General features: G+C 50.6%; 1 protein-coding gene and 1 long non-coding RNA gene across 2 annotated transcripts in view; one reads left to right on the top strand and one right to left on the bottom strand.

Annotated features, from left to right (window-relative positions):
* LOC141997065 (uncharacterized) overlaps positions 1–14,241 on the top strand; it is a 33,702-nt gene extending 19,461 nt beyond the window's left edge. Inside the window, exon 3 of the long non-coding RNA XR_012641685.1 lies at positions 14,092–14,241. This is a non-coding gene — a long non-coding RNA (uncharacterized LOC141997065). The remainder of the gene's footprint in view (positions 1–14,091) is intronic.
* An 8,400-nt stretch (positions 14,242–22,641) lies between these two features.
* LOC141997346 (ribonuclease-like) lies at positions 22,642–23,058 on the bottom strand. Its single transcript, XM_074969666.1, has one exon. The coding sequence runs from the start codon at positions 23,056–23,058 to the stop codon at positions 22,642–22,644; it is 417 nt and encodes a 138-aa protein (XP_074825767.1).
* Between the last annotated feature and the right edge of the window lie 3,647 nt (positions 23,059–26,705).

Raw genomic sequence — 26,705 nt, forward strand, 5'->3', positions numbered from 1 at the left:
CGGGCGCTGGGCTCAGGCTGAGGGTCTCAGTGCCAGCTGGGGGGGCTGGGTGTCCAGATTTTCACTCGTGTGGATGGGAACTGGGCACCTGGCTTGGGAAATCCGCCCCGCAGGCCCCAAGCTGCCGGCCTGTGGGATAAGGGAAGACACTGAATGTCCCTGTGGAGACTCATGGCAGGGATTGCCCAGAATGGGTAGGGACGAGGCAGGAGAGCCCCGAGTGACAGAGAACAGCCCAGGAGTCAAAGTGGGGGAGCAGGGGCCCCCCTGCTCCGCCTGTGGCCAGCGCCTGGGCTCTACAGGACTCTGTCTAAGTGTGCAGGCTGCCCCTGGGCACAGGTCACATGGATCCTGCGGGTCTGGACTCTAGCCTTGGAGATACAGTTCCCTAGTGGGGAAATGGATGTCAGCCGGCATGTGGTGATGTGGAAGCGTGCGATACTGTTGTAGACATTGTCGCAGACCCGTTTCCCTCCACTGCTGCAAACACCCTGGACTGGGTTGGTGGGGGCTTGGATGAAGGTGTCGCCGGTTATACCGAAAGGGCGGGTCAGGCCCTAGCGCTGCATCATGAGTTCGCAGGAGTTCTGGTCACTGGAGGCACTGCTCTTGGGGACTGGTCACTGGAGGCACTGCTCTTGGGGAATTCAATGTGTTGGTTCAAGAACTGCGAGTAGCTGGTGCCTTCTCTGAGCTGGGCCAGGCTGGCGGCCAGGAGGATGAGGGGCAGCAGGAGCACGGGGTGGGGTCCCCTCGAAGCCATGGCTATATCTGTCACTGGATCTACCTGCAGTGGGGAGAGGGGGGAGATGGATGGAGACAGGGTTGTTGCCAGCACCCAGTGCCGAGAGGCAAAACAACAGCAGGGTTTGGTTCGCTACCCGGTGTGCTTTACCCAATAATTACAATGGGGTGGAGAAGCAGAAAAGTTTATTTGAAGCTATAAAGAGGTACAGGGAGAATAGAATCTCAAATCCTGCACACAGAGCAGGAAGTTACACAGGCTTTTATACATATATTTTTTAGCATATTTATTTAATAGCAAGCTGCCCTAGGTATCTACATAGCCAGCCAATTTAGTTACCAGCTAGTTTTTTTGTTTTTTGTATTATTTGTTAAACTATACATAAAGCTGCTTTATTTAGCATTTTTTTTTTTTATATTCGCCCTGTTTGGCCTTGTTTAGTTTCAGGCAGTCTGACTCTGCAACATATTGTTGCAGATCCTTAGCATAACTGCTGTGAGTGCCTCCAGGCTGGGGGGCCAAGGACACTTGGGCCTAGTACACAGAGCTGCTGTGAGTGTCTGCAGGCGGGGCGGGGGGGGGGCAAGGACACTTGGGCCTAGTGCGAGGGGGCTTCATCGACACTCGTGGTCTTCCATCCCCTCGAGTTACCTAGTGGCCATGCCCCAGTGTCCCCAACAACTCCCTCCTTTGAGAACACTTAACAGCTTTGGCTCTGAGTTTTTTTACTTGGGCTACTTATTTTTTTATAATAGGATTTTGCATAAGCACTTTGTGATAGCCCTGAAGAGAATGACTTATTAACTTTTGCAAAAGGGCCCTGACACATGATACTGCACAGCATAATACCATTAATACAAGCAATACAGGAAAGAGAAATTTTAATAACAGGCTAAATAAACCACCAAGCCAAGATGACAAAGCCCAGCCTGAAAACAAGGTTTGCAACCAATCGCTCTCTGGGGCACTATAGGCAACCTGTGCTCGGGCATGGGCCTCAGCCTGTACCACCTTTTTATAGATTTTATAACTGCTATTATTTATATATATATAACATTGGGGCCCAACGAGGGCACAAACCCCTCCTTGGGATGCCAAGAGATAGTCCAAAGCCAGCCTGTTTTGGAGGGAAAACGTCCTGAGCTGCTGTACCTTTTTATTTAATATTTTCACTGCTGACTTTAAATTACTAACCGAGTCCTCTAACTCAAAGGCAATTTTCTTAAGTACCATTTGCAGCCTTACAGTATAGCGGCCTATGCATGCCATGGCTGGCCCAGAAAACAGTGGCGCTATTTCCAGTACAGAGCACCCTACAAGCTTCTCGGTTGTGAGGGAATTCTTTATATTGCCCTTTAATGCCGTAGTCAGTTGCCGCAGGGTCTTTTTTTGTGACTTAACGGAGGTGTCTCGGGCATTTCTAATTTTTTGGGGGGGGGCAGGGTGGCAGTTATTGACAGATGAGGAACTCCATGAGCTATATAACAGCTACCTGTCCAGTTGGCTGGCAGCACCTTGTAAGCCTTTCGGCCACATACAAAATAGTGACCCTGTAGGGCCCAGTAAGGACTGTTTTTTAAAGGGATTCCTGGGATATTTAAGGCTGCTTTGGCTGTTTTTCCAAACAGTTCATATGCCCCTAAGGGGGCATCCCATCCTTCTGTCTGGGTACAAGTGGGGGTGTTTCTAATTGTGCCGTTCAAATTACACTTGCCATAGGGACCACTACAAACCCACCATTGGCTTGCTACACTGGAGATATTAACTGGATGGCAAGTTATATTTCCAAACCTTTTTTTTTTTGTGGTAAGATTATTTGTAAGAGTTTTTCTAAAAGGGGAGGAAGCATTACACCCACACTGCTGTCCTCCCCTTTTGGTCTTTATTTAATACCCATTAGCCCACTGTGTAATAACACACGAGCTTTCTTCCACAGGATGTGCGTAGTAATCAGATTGGTTTCAGGTAAAACATAATACTCCCTCAGTGAGTACTGCAACTGAATACTCCTGGTTCTGATAGGTGGCTTGCTGTAAAGAGGTCTTATTTCAGAACGGCGAGTCCGTTCTTTCCTGCTCTTTGGTGGCGGCTAATTCTGCTAGGATCAAGGGCAGCATGTCAAGGGGCATTCCCGTTTTGGGGGACCGTGGAGTTGGAGCACATACCCAGCAATCAGTCTGGTTTGTCAAAGTAGCAACATGGTACGCAAGCGAAACAAAGGAGTTATGCTCCCGACATGCACAGTTTGGAAATACCAATACAGAGAATAACAATATTACCCAATTAATTATTACCAGAGTTTTTCCAACCCAGGGTCTCCAGTACCTGGGTGGGCCCATTTTAGCGTTAAGGTGCCCGCTATTTGTGTCTTTTAAACAGTAGCTTTAGCCCGAGATCATCACTAGATGAGGAGTCAGCAGGTTGGACGGTCCACTGTTCTGCTGACGAGGGGGCGGGTACTGCCTTCAAACGAGAGTGATGGATCCAGTTCTTGTGTCCCTCGATCTTTGCCTCTGTATGGGAGACCAGCAGGACGGTATAGGGTCCTTTCCACTTTTCCTGGAGAGGCTCGTCTTTCCAGGTACGAACAAGCACAGAGTCACCGGGCTGTAAGAAGTGGACGGGAGAGTCCAAGGGGAGAGGCTGGGAATCCTTGGTATACCTGTGAAGAGACAAGAGAACAGCAGACAGGGAACACATATACTGTGACAAAAAACCATTACCTAGCTCCCATTCCCCTGACAGAACCGGGGTGCCATTCATAGGCCATGCCGTTCCAAACATAATTTTAAAGGGACTAAGCCCTAATCTACCCTTAGGGAGAACGCAGCTACGAAGTAGGACGAGGGGCAAAGCATTAGGCCATCGCAGTGAGGCTTCTTGGCACACTTTTGAGAGATGCCATTTAAGGGTCTGATTGGTACGCTCCATTACACCACTGGCTTGCAGTCTCCAGGGCGTATGGAGTTTCCAGGGGATCTGTAAAGCATGCGAGATGCTTTGAATGATTTTTGACGTGAAATGTGTCCCGTTGTCAGATTCCATCCACAGGGGGAGTCCAAAGCGAGGAATGATCTCCTTAACAAACTTGAAGGCCACTGTTCTGGCAGTGCAGTTACGGCATGGGAAGGCTTCTGGCCATCCGCTGAACCGATCCACTATGACAAGGAGATATTTGAACCCTTGGGTCCGGGGAAACTTAGTAAAGTCTATTTCCCACACTTGTCCGGGGCCCAGAGTGGGTTCTAGGGCAGCTGGTGGCACAGGATGTCCCGGTCGGGGGTTATTCTTTTGGCAGACTAAGCCGTCCGCTTGTACCTGGGCAGCCAGGGGTCGGAGTCCGGAAGTGATAAAGTATTTTCCCACTAGCTGGATAAGTGCTTCCCTGCCAGCATGAGTGGTTTGATGTAGTTTCTGCAGCACCGGCCGGATCAGGCCCTTTGGTAGGAGGACCTTCCCTTCCGGGGAATGGAGCCATCCCTCCTTTTCCCGGAGACCGAGTTTGTCAGTTAGCTGTCTCTCCTCCCCAGAGTACTGAGGGGTTGGAAGCTCCCCTACTGATGGGATAAGGGCATGCCTATGGGCGTTCTCAGTCTGAGGGGATGGCAGGGTGGCAGCATGCTTAGCCTCTCTATCTGCCCTAGCATTAATTCTGGCCACATCTTGATGTTTCCTCTCATGGGCTTTACAGTGTACCACCGCCACTTCCGAGGGAAGTCGTACGGCTTCTAGGAGCCAGAGGATTTGGGGCCCGTACTTGACTGGGGAGCCTTGGGCTGTCAGCATTCCCCTCTGCTTCCATAGGCCAGCATGAGCATGTAGCACACCAAAAGCATACTTTGAATCAGTAAAAATGTTGACCCGCTTTCCTTTTGACAGTTCAAGTGCACGGGTCAGGGCTATTAGTTCGGCAAGCTGGGCAGAGGTCCCAGCAGGCAAACCTTCAGCTTCCACAGTGTCATGGAGGGTCACAACAGCATAACCCGCCCTCCTTTGCCCATCTATTACAGTACTGCTACCATCAGTGTACCACTCATAATCTGCATTTGGGAGGGGTACATCCTTTAAATCTGGACGGCTGGAGTACTGGGCATCTATGATCTCTAAACAGTCATGTTTCTGTTCCTCTGTTTCTGGCAAGAGGGTGGCTGGGTTAAGGGAGGGGCAAGGCTGTAAGGTGACTTCAGAGTTCTCTAACAGCTTAGCCTGGTACCGAGCAATCCGAGCCTGGGTGAGCCAAAGCCCTCCCTTTGCATCCAGTAAGGCTCGGACTATAAGGGGAGTATAGATTTGCATAACCCCTCCCAATGTTAGCTTCTCGGCTTCCTCAAGCACTAGGGCAGTAGCTGCGACCGCCCGTAAACATGCCGGCCAACCCTTTGCAACCTGATCCAATTGCTTAGAAAAATAAGCCACGGGACGTCTTTATGCCTCTAACAACTGTGTGAGCCACCCCCTTTCATTCATGTACATACAACTGAAACGGCTTAGAGAGATCCGGCAGGCCCAGAGCCGGGGCCTCCATCAATTTTCTTTTCTGGATTTTAAATGCCCTGTCAGCCTCTGGGGTCCAATAGAAGGGGTCATGATCTGCTCCTTTTACACAGTCGTACAGGGGTTTAGCCCACAGTCCAAACTCTGGGATCCATATCCTGCAAAAGCCTGCCATACCCAGAAATGCCCTGAGCCACTTACAATTACTTGGGGTAGGAACTTGACAGATAGCTTCCTTTTTTTTTTTTTCTTTCGCTTGAAAGCTGATGCTCCCCTTGCCTTAGCTGTAACCTGATCCCTCTACCTCAGACAACAGAGTTCTCAGGAGGATATTACAGTTGTCCCAATCCGGCTTGTGACTATTGAGGCACTCCTCAAAGACTGAAATAAACTGGCTTGGGTTCGTGGAGAATTCCCCAGCCTGTGTTTTAAAAGCTGCTAAGTTTATTGGATTGAATGGCACATGGGTGTAAACTTGCATAGTGGTAGCCTGACGTCCCTCTGCCCCTGGGCAAGCCACAACAGTCTCGGTAATCAAAGGATAGAGTCCCACCGAGGGGACAATCTCTGTAACCCGAGGCATCCTACCCTTATAAGGTGGGGGTGTGGGGGCCGAAGGGGACACCAGCTCTGCCATTACCGTGGGGGTGGGGGTCTGGGGACTAACATTAGCTGCTACCGAACCAGTCGGAGTCAAATTACAGCTCTGCAGAATTACAGCTCTGTTCTATCTCTTAAAGCCATAAACGCTTGTGCATACAGATGTTTATTCCATTTACTCATTTACTGACAAAACAAAACTAATTGGAGGATCGTGTTGTAATTAATTGACCCTCCTGGTGGCCACCGCTCCTGGTCCTCTAGTTGATATTGAGCCCAGTCAACTGTACAGAATCGTTTTAACTGGCTCTTAGTCATCGGATCCGCACCAAATACCTTCCAGTTTGCTAGAATGCACTCTAGGGGCGTACACCGTGCCCTAACCCCCGAGTTCTGTCCTGTCCCATACCTACAGGGTAACTCTGGGCGTCCCCAGGTTCCAACAGAGCATACAATCCGGATTTCAAAAGGTTCCTACCTTAGCCAAGGGACCGGTTCCTCACCGTCGTCTGCAGCTGATCCTCCCCTATGTCCAAGGGACCGGTTCCTCACCGTCGTCCACAGCTGCTTCTCCACTATATGAGTGCGTTGCACTGTTGTGCCCTCCGGGATCGATCAAATCGCGTCTCCTCCGAGGCCCCCAATGAACTCACCGGTGCGCGCTGGGCGTCGGTTCTCGCCGCAATCCTCGACCTCCAGGAGGGGTCCGGGCAAGGCTAAATAGCAGCCTTGTCGCCCACCCAGGGACGCCAAAAGCTGTTGCCGGCACCCAGTGCCGAGAGGCAAAACAACAGCAGGGTTTGGTTCGCTACCCGGTGTGCTTCACCCAATAATCACAACGGGGTGGAGAAGCAGAAAAGTTTATTTGAAGCTTCAAAAAGGTACAGAGAGAATAGAATCTCAAATCCTGCACACAGAGCAGGAAGTTACACAGGCTTTTATACATTCTTTTTTTAGGATACGTATTTAATAGCAAGCTGCCCTAAGTATCCATATAGCCAGCCAATTCAGTTACCAGCTAGTTTTCTTGTTTTTTCTATTATTTGTTAAACTATATATAAAGCTGCTTTATTTAGCATTTTTTTTATGTATTTCCCCTGTTTGGCCTTGTTTAGTTTCAGGCAGTCTGACTCTGCAACATATTGTTGCAGATCCTCAGCATAACTGCTGTGAGTGCCTCCAGGCGTGGGGGGCCAAGGACACTTGGGCCTAGTACGCAGAGCTGCTGTGAGTGCCTCCAGGTGGGGGCGGGGGGGGCTAGGACACTTGGGCCTAGTGCGAGGGGGCTTCACCGACACTCATGGTCTTCCATCCCCTTGAGTTACCTAGTGGCCATGCCCCAGTGTCCCCAACAGGGTGGGGTGGGGATCTGTCCCCTCCATGGAACCTCCTGGGCCCAAACCCCTCCCTGCCACTCCACTCTCTCCCCACAGCTCCTCTCATCTCAGGGCAGTGAGATGGGACTTAACTGTTTGATTCAGAGCAACTCCCTATTAACCCAAGAGACATTGACTCTGAGGCCATTGGGGGGGCCAGAGTCACACGGCCAACCTGGAACACTGGTTCCTAAATCTTTTTGGGTGTTGGAGGTGTATAAGTGGGGGCTGCCCCATCCCTCTACTCACCATCGCCCAGCTCCAATTCATTTCATGTCATTGGAAAAGTTATGATTTGCTGAAGATGATTATCCTATTTGTATGCACGTATCATTTTTGTATCTGAAGTTATGAATATTGACTATGGATCTGTGTATTTCAAATGGGCTTACTCTAGAAAACTCCCACAGCCAGCCTTTCAGGGACAACAATGAAGAGGCCAGAGAGTGCTAATGGCTCCTCAACAAAGACAATGGGCTGTGAAATAGCTTAAGCCTTCCTGTGGCTGGCTTGTAAATCATGGCTGCTATGAGTCTGCAAGGGCAGGTGACCAGACCACATGACTCTGGACTCCATTTTGAGTATCTGTATTTTTCCACAAACTGTGCCTGGAACTGGTTTTGGAACAAAGGGTTCCATATGCTAAAGCTATATAAGGCAGGGAGTGACATCATCCGTTGTTCTTCCCCACAACTCAACACCTGAGAGAAGCTCCTAAGGAAAAGGACTTGGAATAGGGGGTGGGGAGCCCAAGCTGCAAAGCAAGTGCAGCTTGTGCCTTGAAAATCTGCAAGCCTGCTTGTATCATCAGTCAGGGTGAGAGATTATTGATTCAAATCCTATCTTATATTTTAGGCTTAGTTTGGGGTTTTGTTTATTTACTAGGTAATCTGCTTTGATCTGTTTGCTATCACTTGTAATCACTTAAAATCTCAATTTTACAGTTAATAAACTTGTTTTTTGCTTTATCTACACTAGTGTGACTTAAATGAAGTGTCTGGGGGAAAAAATCTCAGCTTGGTTAACACAAGCTAGGTGTGCATATCTTTCCCGCATTGAAGGGAAAGGAAACATATTAAAGAGCTTACATTATACAGCTCCCGATGCAGTGTAAGATGGTATAATTTTGGATTTATACTCCAGTGGGGGTGCGAACCTGGGAAATTGTCTGTCTGTCTTTGAGTAGCTTAGGAAAAGCACTTAGGTAACTCAGTTTGGAGGTGTGGCGCCACCTGCTGTCGTGTTGGGTGATACCAGTGCCTTCTTTCAGTCATACATAATCTTTATTATCCCTCAGCTGTGAACATTCCGGGTGGCAAAAGTCTTTTTATAGTTTTCATGGTAGAGTGATTCCACTGGACGCAGTAATCCAGCCAGGAGTGGGTGAGACAACCTAGGTCTAGAGCACCTTTTCTAGCCCTCTCCTCGTGCGAGGTGACCAGAGTGGATCCTAAAAAGGACTGCTCAGTCGCGGTAGGAGTTGACAAATTGCACCCCTGTCTCTGTCTAGGTGGCAGACGATCACTAACCACCACTGCCTACGTACAGATTCATGGCTGCCAGTTTCACTAATCCTGTCCCCATCACCACTAGTGCATCGCCGCAGATCTTGGAAGGTTGGAAGATGTTACTTCCCGTGGTAGAAGCCTGCGCGAGACTTACAGAATCATAGAATCATAGAATCATAGAATATCAGGGTTGGAAGGGACCCCAGAAGGTCATCTAGTCCAACCCCCTGCTCGAAGCAGGACCAATTCCCAGTTAAATCATCCCAGCCAGGGCTTTGTCAAGCCTGACCTTAAAAACCTCTAAGGAAGGAGATTCTACCACCTCCCTAGGTAACGCATTCCAGTGTTTCACCACCCTCTTAGTGAAAAAGTTTTTCCTAATATCCAATCTAAACCTCCCCCATTGCAACTTGAGACCATTACTCCTCGTTCTGTCATCTGCTACCATTGAGAACAGTCTAGAGCCATCCTCTTTGGAACCCCCTTTCAGGTAGTTGAAAGCAGCTATCAAATCCCCCCTCATTCTTCTCTTCTGCAGACTAAACAATCCCAGCTCCCTCAGCCTCTCTTCATAAGTCATGTGCTCTAGACCCCTAATCATTTTTGTTGCCCTTCGCTGGACTCTCTCCAATTTATCCACATCCTTCTTGTAGTGTGGGGCCCAAAACTGGACACAGTACTCCAGATGAGGCCTCACCAGTGTCGAATAGAGGGGAACGATCACATCCCTCGATCTGCTCGCTATGCCCCTACTTATACATCCCAAAATGCCATTAGCCTTCTTGGCAACAAGGGCACACTGTTGACTCATATCCAGCTTCTCGTCCACTGTCACCCCTAGGTCCTTTTCCGCAGAACTGCTGCCTAGCCATTCGGTCCCTAGTCTGTAGCGGTGCATTGGATTCTTCCATCCTAAGTGCAGGACCCTGCACTTATCCTTATTGAACCTCATCAGATTTCTTTTGGCCCAATCCTCCAATTTGTCTAGGTCCTTCTGTATCCTATCCCTCCCCTCCAGCGTATCTACCACTCCTCCCAGTTTAGTATCATCTGCAAATTTGCTGAGAGTGCAAATTTTAACATGGGGAAGCTAATGCGCCAACAGTGACCACATGATCATAACAAGCTGGAGGTCTGGGGCCCAGTGGCATGGAAAGTCTGAGATGACTGGAGATCTCCACCTTGCAGCAGCCTTCCTCTGCTTTCACAAGCCATTGAGATCCAAAGAACCTCATCCACCTGATCCATTGTTGAGGACTTGTGGGGGCTGGCGGGGGGGAGGGGATTTGGACTGTCCTTTGCCTGGGACCTCCCCTCAGACCTGTTTGCCTTGGGTCACCTACCAGGAGCATTAAGCTCCTGACAACCTAGCTCTGGGGATCATTGGAACACGCAAGCCCCTTCACCACAGCAAAGTGACGGTTCCCGAAGAGGCAGTAACAACCATCACCAGGGTCACTGGCCTCCATGTTTTGTCCCCAACCCTTTCTCTGCTGGTGGCTGTTATACTCTAGGGTCTCTGCTACTGGGATTGTCCCTGGCCCTGTGTTTGTCCACCACTGAGCACGTGGGACCCAGTCATGACGCTGGGACTACAGCACAGCAATGAAATCTCTTCCCCCTCGGACACAGAGCCACCTGTGATACCCTGTTAATCTCCTAGGAATTGGTTATGGGTGCTGTCATAACCATAGGGGTATCCTAAAATTCCTCCTAAACTGTAAGGGGTTAAGAAGCTCAAATAACCTGGTTGGCACCTGACCAAAGGAACCAATGGGGACAAAAGATACTTTCAAATCTGGTGGCGGGGCGGGGGGAGGCTTTGTTTTGGGGTCTTTGTTTGTGTGGCCGTTCGTTCTTGGGACTAAGAGTGACTAGACATCAATCCATGTTCTCCAAATCTTTCTGAACAAGTCTCTCATGTTTCAAACTTGTAAGTAACAGCCAGGCAAGGCATATTAGTTTATCTTTGTTTTCTCAACTTGTGAATTTTCCCTTTGCTAGAGGGAGGTTTATCCCTGTTTTGTTGTAACTTTGAAACTAAGGGTAGAGGGGGTTTGTCGAGGTTCCTGCCACACTCTCTGAACTCTAGGGTACAGATGTGGGGACCTGCATGAAAACCCTCCTAAGCTTATCTTTACCAGCTTAGGTCAAAACTTCCCCAAGGTACAAAATATTCCACCCTTTGTCCTTGGATTGGCCGCTACCACCACCAAACTAATACTGGTTACTGGGGAAGAGCTGTTTGGACACGTCTTTCCCCCCAAAATACTTCCCAAAACCTTGCACCCCACTTCCTGGACAAGGTTTGGTAAAAAGCCTCACCAATTTGCCTAGGTGAATACAGACCCAGACCCTTGGGTCTTAAGAACAATGAACAATCCTCCCAACACTTGCACCCCCCCTTTTCTGGGAAATGTTGGATAAAAAGCCTCACCAATTTGCATAGGTGACCACAGACCCAAACCCTTGGATCTGAGAACAATGAAAAAGTATTCAGTTTTCTTACAAGAAGACTTTTAATAAAAATAGAAGTAAATAGAAATAAAGAAATCCCCCCTGTAAAATCAGGATGGTAGATACCTTACAGGGTAATTAGATTCAAAACATAGAGAATCCCTCTAGGCAAAACCTTAAGTTACAAAAAAGATACACAGACAGAAATAGTTATTCTATTCAGCACAATTCTTTTCTCAGCCATTTAAAGAAATCATAATCTAACACGTACCTAGCTAGATTACTTACTAAAAGTTCTAAGACTCCATTCCTGATCTATCACCAGCAAAGACAGAATATAGACAGACACACAGACCCTTTGTTTCTCTCCCTCCTCCCAGCTTTTGAAAGTATCTTGTCTCCTCATTGGTCATTTTGGTCAGGTGCCAGCGAGGTTACCTTTAGCTTCTTAACCCTTTACAGGTGAGAAGAGATTTCCCCTGGCCAGGAGGGATTTTTAAAGGGGTTTACCCTTCCCTTTATATTTATGACAGGGTTCCTCTGTGCTCTTTGAATTTCCTGCTACTCTGTAAGGTTAACTACCAACCTAAGTTTACAGAGGTGATTCTTTTACCTTTTTCTCTTTAAATAAAATCCTTCTTTTTAAGAACCTGACTGATTTTCCCATTGTTCTAAGACCCAGGGGTTTGGGTCTATAGTCCCTTTGTAACCAATTGGCGAGAGTATATGCTGAAGCCTTCCCCAGGAAAGGGGGTGTAGGCTTGGGGGAATATTTTGGGGGAATAGGACTCCAAGTGGTCCTTTCCCTGATTGTCTGTTAAATCACTTGGTGGTGGCAGCAATCCCAAGGCAAGAACGGAATCTGTGCCTTGGGGAAGTTTTAACCTAAGCTGGTAAGAATAAGCTTAGGGGGTCTTTCATGTGGGTCCCCACATCTGTACCCCAGAGTTCAGAGTGGGAAAGGAACCCTGACAGGTGCTCTGGTAACACCTAGGGGCTGAAAATGAGATCAGGGCCCCCGTTGTGGGAGGTGCTGGTCAGGAGTCCTGACTCTCCCATCACAAGACGCTGCCCTGGGACAACCAAGCTAGTGGCATCTTCCCTTTTCCCAAAGAGCTCAGAGCAGGATGCTCCTGCCCCAGCCACACCAGGAGGGGAACGAGAACAGCAGAGAGATCAAACTCAGCGGCCAAAGAGGAAATAGCACCCGGCTCTGCAGAGAGACACAAACCAGACGGTGTCTTTTTGTTCCGTGTTTGTCCAGCCCTGCGCGTCCTAGCCCCATCCCCACTCCAAACACACTCGATGCCAGTTTGAAACATCAGTAAAACCTTTTATTGCAGCCAGAGCAGAAGATTTCCCTCCGAACCAAACCCCAGCAGGAATATCGAGCAGAAGGAAGTGGGTATATCTCAGTACTGAAATAAAAAGGGTTATCAATTTTTTTAAAAATGTTACCTCATTACAAACTTGCCTGCGCCTTCACAGAACTAAAGAGATACTCATAATTATTTTTTTCCAGGATGTCTGGAGAGTGTAATAACTGACATGCCTATATTTTTACTTGCTCATGTGAATTAAAGAAATTCAAGGAGGATTTTACTTTCTGCCTGTTACATTCATGGCACACACAGAGAAAATGTAGATAAAAACATACAATACTCTTGCTAGAAAGAACCAACTTTATTTCTTATAAGCCTGAACCTTAACCCCCAAGAATCCAAAAACAGAGAGAGATCAAACAGGCTGCTCCCTAAGGCACAATTCACCCAACTTACTCCAGGCAGGTTCTCTGCAGATTGACGGTGCTGAAGACCCAGATCAAATGCTCCCCCTCAGAGCCCCATAGCCTGTCAGCACTTGAAGTAATAGCTTTCTAACACACCACACAGTCACCCAGGGTTAGGCTGCGTGTGAGGAAAAACAGCACATCTCTGGCCAGAAAACCCTTGAGGGGGCCATTTAGGGATCTGGGGCAGAAATTGGGGATTGGCCCTGCTTTGAGCAGGGGGTTGCACTAGATGACTTCCTGAGGTCCCTTCCAACCCTGATATTCTATGACAACTTCTGTTCTAGGAGGCTGACACTGAAGATCCTTATCAAAAGCCGTAATAGTGGGGATTTCTCCCTTCTCTCTTTATAGCAATAAACCTCCATTTAAACCCCTACCAATGTCTTATTGAAAGTAAAACCTTCTTAAATAAGCACTCTCAAAGGCTGAATCCCTGCAATTTGAAGAAAGACACTGATGCTTGGAAAATGTTTTGCAGAGCGTATGGGTGATTTCTGTCTGACTTATGCCCAAATAAATCTGTTAGACTTTAAGGTGCCACTGGACTCCTCGTTGTTTCTGTCTAACTTGTTTCTGTTCAATGGTGCAAGCTTTGGTTGCTACTTATATGCCTGAAGATGGCTCTAGCTTCTTTGGAGATGCGTGTTTGCAAATACTTTACCTAAGTGAAAAGCTTCTGATATCATGGCAATGGTGGGATGCTCTATGTGCCATGGAGTCCAATGACCTTACTGGCCTGTTTTCTAATCAGTAAGTCACTGGAGTGTGGGCTATTTATCGTCCTTGGGGAATCTACCCTTAAAACAATGCAGTGGCGCAACTTCAGCCATTCAAGCCCTGGGAAAGACGAGAGCCTCCGCTCCAAAGACCGTGATGGAGAAGCGACAGTAACGGCTATTCCAATGTCACAGCTGTCTTTAAGAATGAATAATGTTTTTAAAGAACTGTGATGTGGAATGTTAGGACCTATTTGAGGCACATTTTAAGTTTCTGTCAAATCCCGATGAAGCGAACGGGATAGAATCGAAAATGGGCTGGATGTTAATGGAGCTATAATTATATTTAAAAACTGCTTTCTGTTACATGGTAAACTATTCTAAGATGTCCTCCATTATTTAGATAGACTTCAAATGTGCACTATAAAAAGGAGGGACAAACATCCTAATGGGCCCCACTCCTGTCTCCCTGACCATCGCATTCACGACACCAGAAGAGACAATGGAAGCCTTCGTTCAGCTGGAGAACGGCCATACCCTGAGTCGTTTGGTCACTAAAACGGGTGGAAGCACATGGTGAGAAACTTTCTTAAACTGGATCTAGTTTGTTAAGTTAGGCTCCAGTTGTGTTTTAACTTTTATTTTCCTGAAAACATTTCTGTCTTGTATGCCTCATTGCTTGGACTGACACCAAATCTCTCTCTTTGACTTAATAAACTTGTTTCATCGTTTGATCTACTCCAGAGTGTTTACATCAAAGTGTCTGGGAAACTCCAATTTGGAGTGGCAGGTTACGTGCCTATTATTTCTATGAAAGCAATAACAGACTTTACATAAACTTGTATAGTGCAGGAGAGGGCTGGGGGTAGGTCTGGGACTGGGGCTGTCCTGGGGTCACCCTGCAGCACAACTGAGGCTGGTAGGAGCCCAGGCGTGGCTGTCTGGCTGCAGCATGCACACAGACACAGCTGGGAGTGACTTGCATGCTGGAGGCCGTTTGTGAGCAGTCCAGGCTGGAGGCTGCAGCAGCAAAGCAGTGTAAAGGGCCAGAAGGCAGGGGTGATCCAGCTACTCATCGGTCTGGACTGTACGCTGGGTATGTCACAGGGACCAGCACTGAAAATGCGGCACAGAACAGAGACGCGACAGACCCGACGTCCCACGGGAGAACCAAGAATGGAACCAAGAAGTCGTAATTCCTTAGCTAGTGCCCGATAAATGAGCCTTCAGCACTGGCCTGGCTAGAATGAAACATATGGCTTTGCAGGGGACGTTTTTCTCTTTCCAGTCATGTGAAAAATGCCATTTGGTGACAACAGCGTCTCTTAAGGCCTGAGCCACCCACATACTGCTGAGGAAATGAACCAGGGGGAAAATATTCTTGAAAACACTCATCTAGAGCCCAGTGAAAATTGAATTCACAGCTCCTGGCTTACAACAGCAGGGCTCTGTGCAATGGATCCACAAGGGGACAAAGGTCACCCCTGAGAATATTTTCACCTCCAATGGGCTGCAGGGAGCACACTGGGCAGTGCCACTGACTGAACGCTGCCTGGCCCTGACTGAGCCACAGCCCCATCTCTGCCTCAGTTTCCCACACCTGTGGAATCGGGGTGAAGATCCTGGCTTGGTCTGTGTAAAGGGCTTAGAGGGGCCTGGGTTGGAGGCCGAGTGCTACAAAGGGGCACTGCGGTGCTGATGGTGGCTGTATGTGCCCTGCTGTTCGTGGGAGCTGCAGAGCAGTGGGTGAAGGGGCCACTGGTAGGAGAGGCCAGCTCTGTTTCCGTGCTGCAAACCCCTCTGGGACAGAGCCTCATAGGTGGCCATGAGGCATGGGGGCCCTTCCAGCTCCATGGAAACTGTGGCTGCAAGCAAATGAGCTATTCACTGGCAAACCACAGATGAAAACTCTTTGCTCCCTGACACACACCCAGACCCAGCCAGACCCTGCCAAGCTGGGCCAGCTTTGCCTCTAGTGCTCTGGAAATAAACATTTCCTGTTCCCCATTCCCCAGCGGTCAGTACCAGCCCTACCTGGGGCCACGCTGGGGCCTGCAGCCCATGGGACCTGCTGCTTCCTTCTGGGGAACGGCCCTGTACTGCATCCCCACCCTGTTCAGCCAGTGAATTGCCCCCACCTGTATCTGGACTGGAGCTGGCATCCCATAAAAAGGCAAGGCCTCAGACTGCAATCCCCAATCCCCTGGGGAAGCCAGGCCCCTTGACCTGGGGTTTGATCATGGTCACGGCATAGCAATGGGACATTTCTCTAAGCCCCTTCCTGATCCCTTTAAAAACTTAGCCACGTTCCCAAAATAGCCCAAGGGTTTGAGATCTCCACATGCAGTGACTCTGCCCCAGCCCCCCAAACACACCGACTCGTTCTGCATTGGCAGGAAAGTGTTTTATTGCACGAAACAGCAAGGAAACAAAACTCAGTGAGAGCTTCTAGGGCCCCACCTGGGACAATCTCCTCCCCGCACCCTGCCCCCAATACCCCATGGATGCAGGGTGGGAGGGGGCAGCTGTACTGTATAATGGGCATCCAGCGAGATGGGCGCTGGGCTCAGCCTGAGGGTCTCAGTGCCAGATGGGGTGGGGGGGCTGGGTGCCCGGATTTTCACTCATGTGGATGGGAACTGGGCACATAGTGTGGGAAATCCCCCCTCAGGCCTCAAGCTGCTGGCCTGTGGGATAAGGGGAGGCACTGAATGTCCCTGTGGAGACTCATGGTGGGCGCTGCCCAGGAGGAGCAGGTGCGGGGACAGGGAGCCCCCAGTGGCAGAGGGCTGCCCAGGAGTGAAAGGGGGTGGGGGGCAGAAGGGGGATCCCCTGCTCCCTGCTCACGGCAGGTACATCAGCTCTAAGTGTACGGGCAGCCACCAGAGGCAGGCCACGTGGATCTTGGTGTTGCCAATTGCAGCCCTGTATTTACAGTCCTCCAGTACAGAGCCGTACAGTACCCGGCATGTGATGTTGAAGGACGCCTTGCTGTCGTACAGGTTTGCGGAGACGTGGGTCCCCGTTGGCTGCAGATGTCCTGGAGCTGGCTGGGAGGGGCGTGGATAAAGGTGTTGGTGGGGTCGCAGGAACGGCAGGTCAAGCCTCGTCGCTTCATCGTTATGTCGCAGGAGTGCCGATTGTCGAAGGCAAAGATCTTGGGGTTGTCCTGGTGCCAGTCCACAAAATCAAAGTAGCTGGTCCCTTCACTGAGCTGGCCCCATCTGGTGGCCAGCAGGACAAGGAGTAGCAGGAGTGGGGGCGGGAAGGGGCGGCTATACTGTATAATGGGCACTAGGGGTAGCAGAGGGTGCGGGAGGGGAAGGGGCGGCTGTACTGTATAATGGGCACTAGGGGCAGCAGAGGGCGGGGGTGGGGAAGGGGCGGCTATACTGTATAATGGGCACTAGGGGTAGCAGAGGGTGGGGGTGGGGTAGGGGCGGCTATACTGTATAATGGGCACTAGGGGTAGCAGAGGGTGGGGGTGGGGAAGGGGCGGCTATACTGTATAATGGGCACTGGGGCAGCAGAGGGTGGGGGCAGGGAAGGGGCGGCTATACTGTATAATGGGCACTAGGGGTAGCAGAGGGTGGGGGTGGGAAGGGGCGGCTATACTGTATAATGGGCACTAGGGGTAGCAGAGGGCGGGGGTGGGGAAGGGGCGGCTATACTGTATAATGGGCACTAGGGGGCAGCAGAGGGTGGGGGCAGGGAAGGGGCGGCTATACTGTATAATGGGCACTGGGGCAGCAGAGGGTGGGGGCAGGGAAGGGGCGGCTATACTGTATAATGGGCACTACGGGTAGCAGAGGGCGGGGGTGGGGAAGGGGCGGCTATACTGTATAATGGGCACTAGGGGCAGCAGAGGGTGGGGGTGGGAAGGGGCGGCTATACTGTATAATGGGCACTGGGGGCAGCAGAGGGTGGGGGAGGGCAAGGGGTGGCTATACTGTATAATGGGCACTAGGGGTAGCAGAGGGCGGGGGTGGGGAAGGGGCGGCTATACTGTATAATACGTACTAGGGTCAGCAGAGGCTGATAGGTGCGGAGGGGTCGGCTTTACTGAATAATTAGGACCGTACAAAATTCATGGTCCATTTTGGTTAATTTCACGGTCATAGGATTTTTAAAATGGTAAATTTCGCGGTTTCAGAGATTTAAATGTGATGTTTCGCAGTGTTGTAACCGTGGGGGTGCCAACCCACAGGGAGCTGTGGGGCGCTTGCCAGGCTGTTTCAGGCATTTTGAAATATCGTCACATTGGCGTCTGCGGTGCTGCTGGCGAAGGCGCTGCCTTTCGAGCTCGGCTGCCGGTCAGCAGCTCCCACTCTCCGGCTGCCTGTATCTGAAGGCAGCGCCTCTGCCAGCAGCAGGGCAGAAGTGAGGGTGGCAGTTCTGTGAACTACAATAACCAGTGTTCGTGGTCTGCGCAGTGGCGGATTAATGATTTTGCCACCCCTAGGCCCTGAAATAATTGCCACCCCACCCCAGCAGCTCCCCGCCCCAGCTCACCTCCACTCCGCCTCCGCCTCCTCCCCTGAGTGCGCCTCCAGGTCCTGCTTCTTCCTGTTCCCTGCCAGCACTTGTGCGCCAAACAGCTTCGCACAGCTGGGAGGGACGGGGAAGAGCGGGGAACGCGGCCTGCTCAGGGGAGGAGGTGGGGCCGGGGCGGGGATTTGGGGAAGGGGACCAATAGGGGCGGGGGGGTGGAGTTGGGGCGGGGAATGGAGGCAGGGAAGGGGTGGAGTTGGGGTGGGGCCAGGGGGCGCGACCTCCCACCGCTGCCGGGGGAAGTTGGTGCCTCTGGCTGCTCTTACAAATTTGCCGCCTCTGCAAATTTGTCGGCCTTAATATGCCGCTGGGTCTGCGATGCGTTTTTCATGGCTGTGAGTTTGGTCGGGCCCTATATACATGGGCACTTGGGCATCAGAGGGTGAGGCGTATGAGTGACTCCAACTGATTGATGTCTGTTTTATGGTGAAGCATTTTATGTTAGATGACTTTTTGTTGATTTTAAGCTGGACAGGACCCTGATGATCGTCTTGTGGGAACTCCTGCATATCGCAGGCCAGACAAACTGATCCGGCATTTTCTGCATCTAGTTCCTAGCTCTGTTTGAACTGGAGCACATCTTTTAGAAAGACAGCTATGTCCCTTTGGAGATCCCAGTGATGGGGAGGGCACCCAGTCCCGAGCTCAGTGATCCCCACGGTTAATTTCCCTCATTTAATAATTTCCACTTTATTTCTAGTCTGAATCTGGTTCAACTGCCAGTCGCTGGGTCTCATTCTGCGCTTTTGCTGTCTGATGAGAAAGCTGCCTAAATGTCTGAAATCATCCGACATCCAAGACTCTTGTGATCTCTCTTCGTTCCAGCATCACGTTAGCTGTCTAATGTCTCGTCCATCCCCATGGTATCAGGGCACTTTGCAATCTCCTAATGTTACACACCTGCAGTCTAAATACTTTAAGATTGTGGTTGATGAGAGTATACAAGGACCTTCACGGGGAGGAAACACCAGGCACTCTATGTCTGTTTAATGTAGCAGAGAATGGCAGAAAAAGAACGAAGGGCTGGAAGTTGAAGCCAGACAAATTGAACTTAGAAATAAGGCCCCAGTTTTTAATTGTGAGGATGAGGACTCGTGGCAACAAACGATCAAAGGGAGCAAACGCCACCTTCTCCATCTCTGGGTGGCTTCCAGTCCAGACTAGGCAACTTTGTGGAAGGTGCTTTAGCCAGACACAAGTGATTGGGCTCAGTGCTGGGGTAACTGGGTGAAATTCTCTGGCCTGGCTTTAAAATGTTTAAATTGTTCTGGTGGGAGGCAATTCACGAAGGCTGGTTCAGGGTGTGAACTCCCCAGCTCTACAGGGCTTCTTGCGAAAATGGACATGGAAGGGATGCATCAAGGCAATGTCCAAAATTTCCCCCTGGGGTAGACAATGGATCCCACCCCAAAACTAATCCCCAGAGAGATCCCCCTACTCAGAACCTCTTTGTAACCCCCTCCCAGCATGTCCTCCCATCTCTCTCATAGCTGATCCCCAGAGGTTTATGAGTCTGTCAGATGGGGGACCTGAGCTGGGATTTTGAATGGAGCCTTCCAGAACTAGGTGCCCTAATCCCACAAGAGATCCCCTAACTCCCTTAGGCCCCTTTGCAGACCCCAGCCACAGTCCTCCAGCAGTAAGATTCTTAGGCTTTGTTACACTACCACTTTTGTCGGCAAAACTTTGTTGGTTAACAGTGTGAAAAAACACCCCCCTGGCTGACAGAAGTTTCACCAAGAAAAGCGCAGGTGTGGACATGGCTATGTCGGCAGGAGATGCTCTCTCCCATGGGCACAGAGCGGCTACAAAACAGACCTTACCGTGGCGCAGCTGCAGCTGTCCAGCGGTGCCACTGTAAGGTCTGTCATGTAGATACAGCCTACATGTCCCACAGGGACCCAAGTAGCGCTGGTCAGACGGTCAGCCCAGCTTTGCACAGCATGGGAGGCTGAATGTCGCCCCGTGGCAATCGGATTAACTGAGCCATCTCCTCTGTCTACACCTGTGGGCTTTCCAGCATGAAGATTCAGAGCCTCTCAGGAACTAACTGTGGTGTGGTCTCCTCCTAGCCAAAGTCCTGCTTCCTCAGCTCCTGTCCCCTTGGATAATAGATGAGCTGTCTGCAGAGCGTCGCTGACGCCGTCCTCCCGTAGCTGCCGGTTATATACAGCCCGGGGTGGGGGGAGGGACTCCCGGGCTCAGCTAACACTGCGGAATGGGCAGCGTTGTGCAACCAGTGCCGGTAATGTTAGAGGGCTTCGTCCTTCACCCTCTCACGTCCCTGGTCCTTCTCGCATGAACAGAGAGCAACAACACCTGAAGTCCGAAGGTGCAAACAATTCAATGTTTATTGGGGTGAACTTCCAGGAAGCTTAAATCCAAGTTCTTTTCCCCTTGTTTTCGAATCTCAGCTTACTTCCTGTTTGCCCCTAATTTATATAGTAATATTCTCAGCTATACCTTAACCAATCATTTTACTGAAATGTACCTAACCAATCCTAACATATTGTAACATAATTCTCTAACCAGTTATATCCCACTACCCTAATTAACTTACACCTAGCAAAATTAATTATACAGCAGACAGAAACAATTAGAGAACCAGACAGATTAACAATAGAAAAGTGGGGGCCATAAAGATAAAACATACAGAAATGAGGGTTTCACAACCACAACTATTGAGAAGTGATTTCTTGCCAGACAGGATGCTATCAAACTAAGTTTTCTTTAACCATCTTTCTCTGGAGGCGATAGGCATTATCAGGACAGGATTGTATTCCTAACAGCCCAATAGCACCTGATTTCAATGTGACGGGTTTGGAATGTGAGGAGGTGACCGGTTGCCTCCCAGCTCATGGCTGCCTCTGCTGCTTAGCCAAAGGCCTCAAGAACAGGGCCTCAGACTGCCACTGTGAGAGAAGGCCCTTACACAGGCAGACAGTGATTGTCATTCTTTTTTTTATACCTTTATAACTAGCTAAATGTTAAACATATACCTAAATTCTTAAAGTAATAGGCCTTTACAGACAGGCCTGAATATCTATATCCTAACAGGTAACGTCAATTGTGAAACAAACAGACCTTGGAACAGACACTACCCCTGTCTGTTCATTCAGGCCCATAGCGCGGGGAGCTCTCCCCGTCAAAAAGGGCTTAGCACAAATCAGCCACGTGCCTTAGACAGAACCAAGGGGGAGTCTCCCAACTTGTGCCATCAATGCAACGTCCCTGGTCAGGAGAGAGGAATAACTACGCCTTCTTTTGCTATTCAGAGGGGCTGAGCTATTCCAAGAGACCTAAGGGAATGAGGTGCCCAACTCCCATGGACCATCTCCGGGAGCTAGATTCACAAAGGGGCTTAGGCACCTAAAGGCCCCTAGAGCTGAGTGCTGACAAGGAGTTTGGCTCCTTGCACTTGAAGTGATAGCTTTCTACCACACCACGCAGTCACCCCAGGGTAAGCCACTTGGGAGGAAGACAGCACCTCGTTGGCTATAAAACCACCTTTATGACACTCAAGTGTGTTTACACAGATGCTAAAACATAACTTATATAACTTCTGTCTGGCTTTATCTGTATAGACTCTTCTTTTCTGCTATGTTTTGCGAAGGCCGATAAGCATTGTTTGTCGTGTGCAATAATTAATAGTGGCAAGTTGTAAATACACTGCGAATGGCAGGTGTTCAACCCGCTTGGGTGAAAAGGCAACAAACCACTTGGACCTTATCAATGACCAGGACAGCAGTCTGGTAGAGGGATAAGATTATCTGGAGAACAAAGGAAGGAGGATGCAGTTTAAGGAGAGTCCTGACTTGAAAGGAATGTCTAAATGCTCTGTATTCGGGATCAAAAAGGATCCTAATGAGAAGCCATAAAATGAAACTGTAAAAGTGGGACTTTCTCCCTTCTCTCTTTCTAGCAATAACCCTCCATTTAAACATTAAAGTTTAAAGTAAAACTGCTCTAATTAGGGTATGTCTACACTACGAAATTAGGTTGAATTTATAGAAGTCGATTTTTAGGAAGTGATTTTATACAGTCGATTGTATAAGGCTGTATCCCTGCAATTTGAAGGACTTACTGCTTGGAAAATGTTTTCAAGAGGATATGGGTGACCTCTCTAACTCCTGTTTCCACCCAGTGGTGCAAGCTTTGATTACTACTTATATGGTTGAAGACGGCTCTAGCTCCTTTGGGGATGCATGTTTGCAAATACTTTACCTAAGAGCAAAGCTTCTGATATCATGGCTATGGCAATGGTGAGATGCTCTATATGCCATGGAATCCAATGACCTTACTGGCCTGTTTTCTAATCATAAGTCACTGGAGTGCCGATTATTTTTATAATATTTTTGGGAAATCCACACTTAAAACAGTACAGTGCCTGGACAGGGTGGCACTAGATACGCCTCAAGTACTGGACAGGCGACCCGTTGTGGCAGACCAGGCGGATACGCGCTATGGTGGAGGTGCCCCGGTAGAGGCACGGGCCCTTGGGTAGGCGGGTGCAGACGGTCAGCTGGAAGGTGCCCAGGCTGTCGCGGGCATCTTGCCCGTGGCTCAACCCCGAGCTGCAGACGGCTCTCAGCTGGGCCTCGCTGGCGTGGACGAAGGTGTTCTTGCCCTGGCAGCGGATGCTACGCTTCCCCATCATGGTGGTGCAGTACAGCTGGTCGTTCTCAGCCCATGACTTGGGGAAGTCGAGATGTCTCTTCAGGAATTTATCATACTGGGCGTCGGCTGTCGAGAGTGCCAGGCAGGCGGCTGCCAGGCAGAGCAGGGGCAGGAGAGCTGGGCGGGGTGACTTTGGGGCCATGGCGGGGCCGGCCCTGGGTTTGTCTGTAGCAGGGAGAACAGGGCCTGCAGGACGGAGACACCATGGGGAGCTGCTTCTAGTGTGGAGCATCCTGGCACCAAATGCCCCTCCCACCCCAAACCTCCGCCCCCGCCTATAGTCCTCCCAGTCTTCCCTCTTCCATTATCCCCCCCACTCTGCCCCCAAATCTTTTTCCCCTCACATTATCCCCCCACTCTGCCCCCCAGCTCCACCCCGTCCCATGGTTCCCCCCACTCTGCCCCCAAACTTTGCCCCTCACATTATCCCCCCATTCTGCCCCCTCACATTATCCCCCCAATCTGCCTCCTCCCCTTATCTCTCCACTCTGCCTCCAAACTTGTGCCCCTCCCATGGTCCCCCCACTCTGCCCCCAGAGCCTTGCCTCACCCACCCCATCCCCAAAGTCCCCCCCCTGTTCTAACCACTAGACCGCACTTCCCCCGAAGAGCCGGGCTAGAGCCCAGAGGCAGAACTTGAAGAATAATGGGTGTTGGGGCCATCCCACACAACTCAATATGTGTCTTTGGTTTGGGGCAGCAGGAGAACAAAATATTTTGAAACTTTCAACCAGCTGACAAGGTGAAAACAAGTCATGTCAGGTGGAAACCAGACCTGCCACTGCACCCCAATGGGACAGGTTTCCCTTCCGTGTCGGCACTTGGATTAAAGTAGAGGAGGACAAGATTTCCTGAAGGGCTGGAGTCAGGCCTCCCTTTAACCTGTCACCCATTGGGCTGGGGAGCTAGCGGGTATGTGGGACCAGGGTTCAAGTCCCCCCTCTGCCTGCCGAGGAGGAGGAGTTGAATAGGGGCTCATGGGAGTTAAGGGAAGAGGAGGGTTGGGACACAGAAAAGGGGAACATTTGGCGGGGGAGTGATAGGGAGACTGGGGGAGCATTTGGGAAGGAGATCCTGTCAGCCCCACATTACCCTCCTGTATATGTGCCACTATCAGTGGGGCCCCCAGCCCCTCCCTCTGGGGTGTGACCTCCCCCTTCCCTGCCCCCTCATGTGAACCAGATTCTGGGGGGCTTGCTTATCTCAGAGCATCTGAGCCTTTTCTCTACCCCACTGTGTGAGCTAGGATCTGGTGGTCCCTGGCCCCCAGAGGTGTTTGAGCCCTGTCTCCATTCCCTGTCCTCTGTATATGCACCAGGATCTGGGGGTGGGGAGGGAACTGCACATTTATGGGCATCTGACCCCTCATCCCTGCCCCCTTCATGTGAGCCAGAATCTGGAGTGGGCTTGTTTTTCTGGGGTTCTCCGAGCGCCACTCTATCCCCTATGTGAATCAGGGTCTGGGGCAGACCTGGCCTTCTGCACAATGAGTTTACAACAGGCATGTTCGGCCACACACGTGTTAACAGGGCATAGCGGGGCAGCGCTGAAAGCGGCCCTAGTTAAGGTTACATGGGCAGCCTTACCTGTGCGTTTCCCACTTTCCAGACCTTTGAGTTTTGCTCAGCTCAGAGTTCTGCCAGGGGATGACCCACCGCCAAGCACCCTACACTCGGCGCTGTGCCGTTTATCAGAGTAAAGTTCAAGTCCCTGCTCCAATGGCTAATTACTGAGTCCAAGAAGAACAAATGCAAGAGGAGAGACCCAGAGAGAGATCCAAGTTCAAATCCTTTCTGTTCATCAGGCAGAGTCTCCCACATCCCCGATAAGTGACCAAACCTTGGGGCTAAAGGGACAGTATTTTCTCCTCAGCCATCCTGTACCTCTCATCTTCCTCTGCTTTTGTCAGAATACCCAGCCTCAAAATGAAAAATTCCCACCTGACTCAGAGCCTCTCGCATGGCCATTTCTGCCACATTTTGATCACTCAGGTTCAGCCGACTCAGGAATTTGCAGCTCATTTTGGGTCGACTGAAAGGGCGTTTGTTTGGAGAACAAATGACTATCGGCTGAAAGGTTCTTGACCGGCTCTGCCCAGGAGTTCTGGCTCACGGCCTCCACCTACTGTGACCCATCAGCCCCAATGAGCCCCCAGAGCTAGGAAGACACCTCAGAACCTGACCCCAGCTGGGTTGCCAACTCACCCTGTCCTGGGGCTCGTCTGGGAGCTGGATCCGGAAAGAGTCTGAGCCTCCTCCTACTCTGGGGCCCTTATATGGAGCCCAAGGGCAGGAGACACACAATGAGCAACTCAGCAAACACAGATGGGGAGCAGAGACTCCCAATCAATGGCCATAAAAGTAGGCACCGGGTTGGTAAATATTTGCTGTCAAGTGTCGAAGATCTGCCCATGCCCCTCAATCCCAACTCACAGCTCCCTGCTATCCCAGCCCTACCCCCAACACAGCTTTAGCAGCACCCCTCAGTCCTGAACCACACCCCCTCCCATTCCTCCACACCCTCCCTCTACCCCCCATTCAACCCAGCAGCCACAATGCCCATCTCTCACACACCTGTGACACCCATCACCATGGTCTCTGGTCGCTGTGTTCTGTCCCCATCCCCACCCCTTTCTCTGCAGGTGGCTTTTATACTATAGGGTCTCTGCTGCCAGGATTGTCCCTGGCACTGTGTTTGTCCAGCACCGAGCACATGGGACCCAGTCATGATGGGGGACGCTTGGATACAGCAAGGCAATGAAATCTCTCCCCCCTTGGACACGGAGCCACCTGCCATACCCTGTTAATCTCCTAGGAATTGGTTAAGGGGAATTTTGGGAACCCCTAGGGGCTGCCATTGTACAGGGCACTGCACAGTCACAGAGGAAGAAATAACCCCTGCCCAGCAGAGCTTCCAGTGCACATAGAGAGAAAGGTTGGGAGGGGAAACTGAGGCACAGGCAGCAAAGCATCAGGGCCAAAGTCACACAACAGGGAACAGAACCCACATGTCCTGGGTCCCAGCTCCATTCCCCCTCCTCTAGCCCACAATTCCTGGCTTTGCAAATTATGGACCTTATCCCAGACACACTGCAACCAACTGGAGTCTTTCCCTGACTGCGGTTCCGGCCCTGCGCTGGAAAAGGGAATGTTCCTGCAACCCCATTGTGCAGAAGGTGAAACTGAGGCACAGAGAAGGGAAGTGTCTTGCCCCATGTGCAGAGTCAGGAATTGAACCCAGGAGTCCTGACTCTCACAGCACAAGACGCTACCCCGGGAAAACTAAGCTAGTCTCGTCTTTCGTAGCCCAGAGGCGCTCAGAGCAGGATGCTCCTGTCCCACCCTCCGTGAACGAGAACAGCAAAAAGCTCAAACCTGGTGGCCGATGAGGAAATAGCGCCCAGCTCTGAGGACAGACACACACCAGCTGGTATCGTTTTGTTCTGTGCTTGCAGCGCTGAGCACAATGGGCCACGTGTCCAGCTCCGGGCGGCCTCACTATTCAAACAGTGTCTATTCGTCTGTGTCCCTCTGACCCCACACGTACCTGCCAGCCAGTGATTTATCTACCCGGCCTAGCATCCGGCCTTGGAGCGGTGCCAATTCATACCAGCTGGGGACCTGTTCCAAAACCGCCCTGAACATTAGCAGCTTTATCTCCCTCTCCCTCATGCCAGCAGCCAAGTTATTGCAGATTCTCAGTACCAGGCGAGCGTGGAGAACCAGATCCTAGCTCCGTCCGTCTCTCTATAGCAGCGGTTTGTCATGCTCTGGTCCATGCGGTCTCTGT

Source organism: Natator depressus, chromosome 13 (assembly GCF_965152275.1).
Source record: "Natator depressus isolate rNatDep1 chromosome 13, rNatDep2.hap1, whole genome shotgun sequence".
Classification (NCBI taxonomy): domain Eukaryota; kingdom Metazoa; phylum Chordata; order Testudines; family Cheloniidae; genus Natator; species Natator depressus.

Bases quoted from the DNA above. Each gene is read 5' to 3' on its own strand.
- LOC141997346 (XM_074969666.1), bottom strand. From the start codon at position 23,058: ATGGCCCCAAAGTCACCCCGCCCAGCTCTCCTGCCCCTGCTCTGCCTG.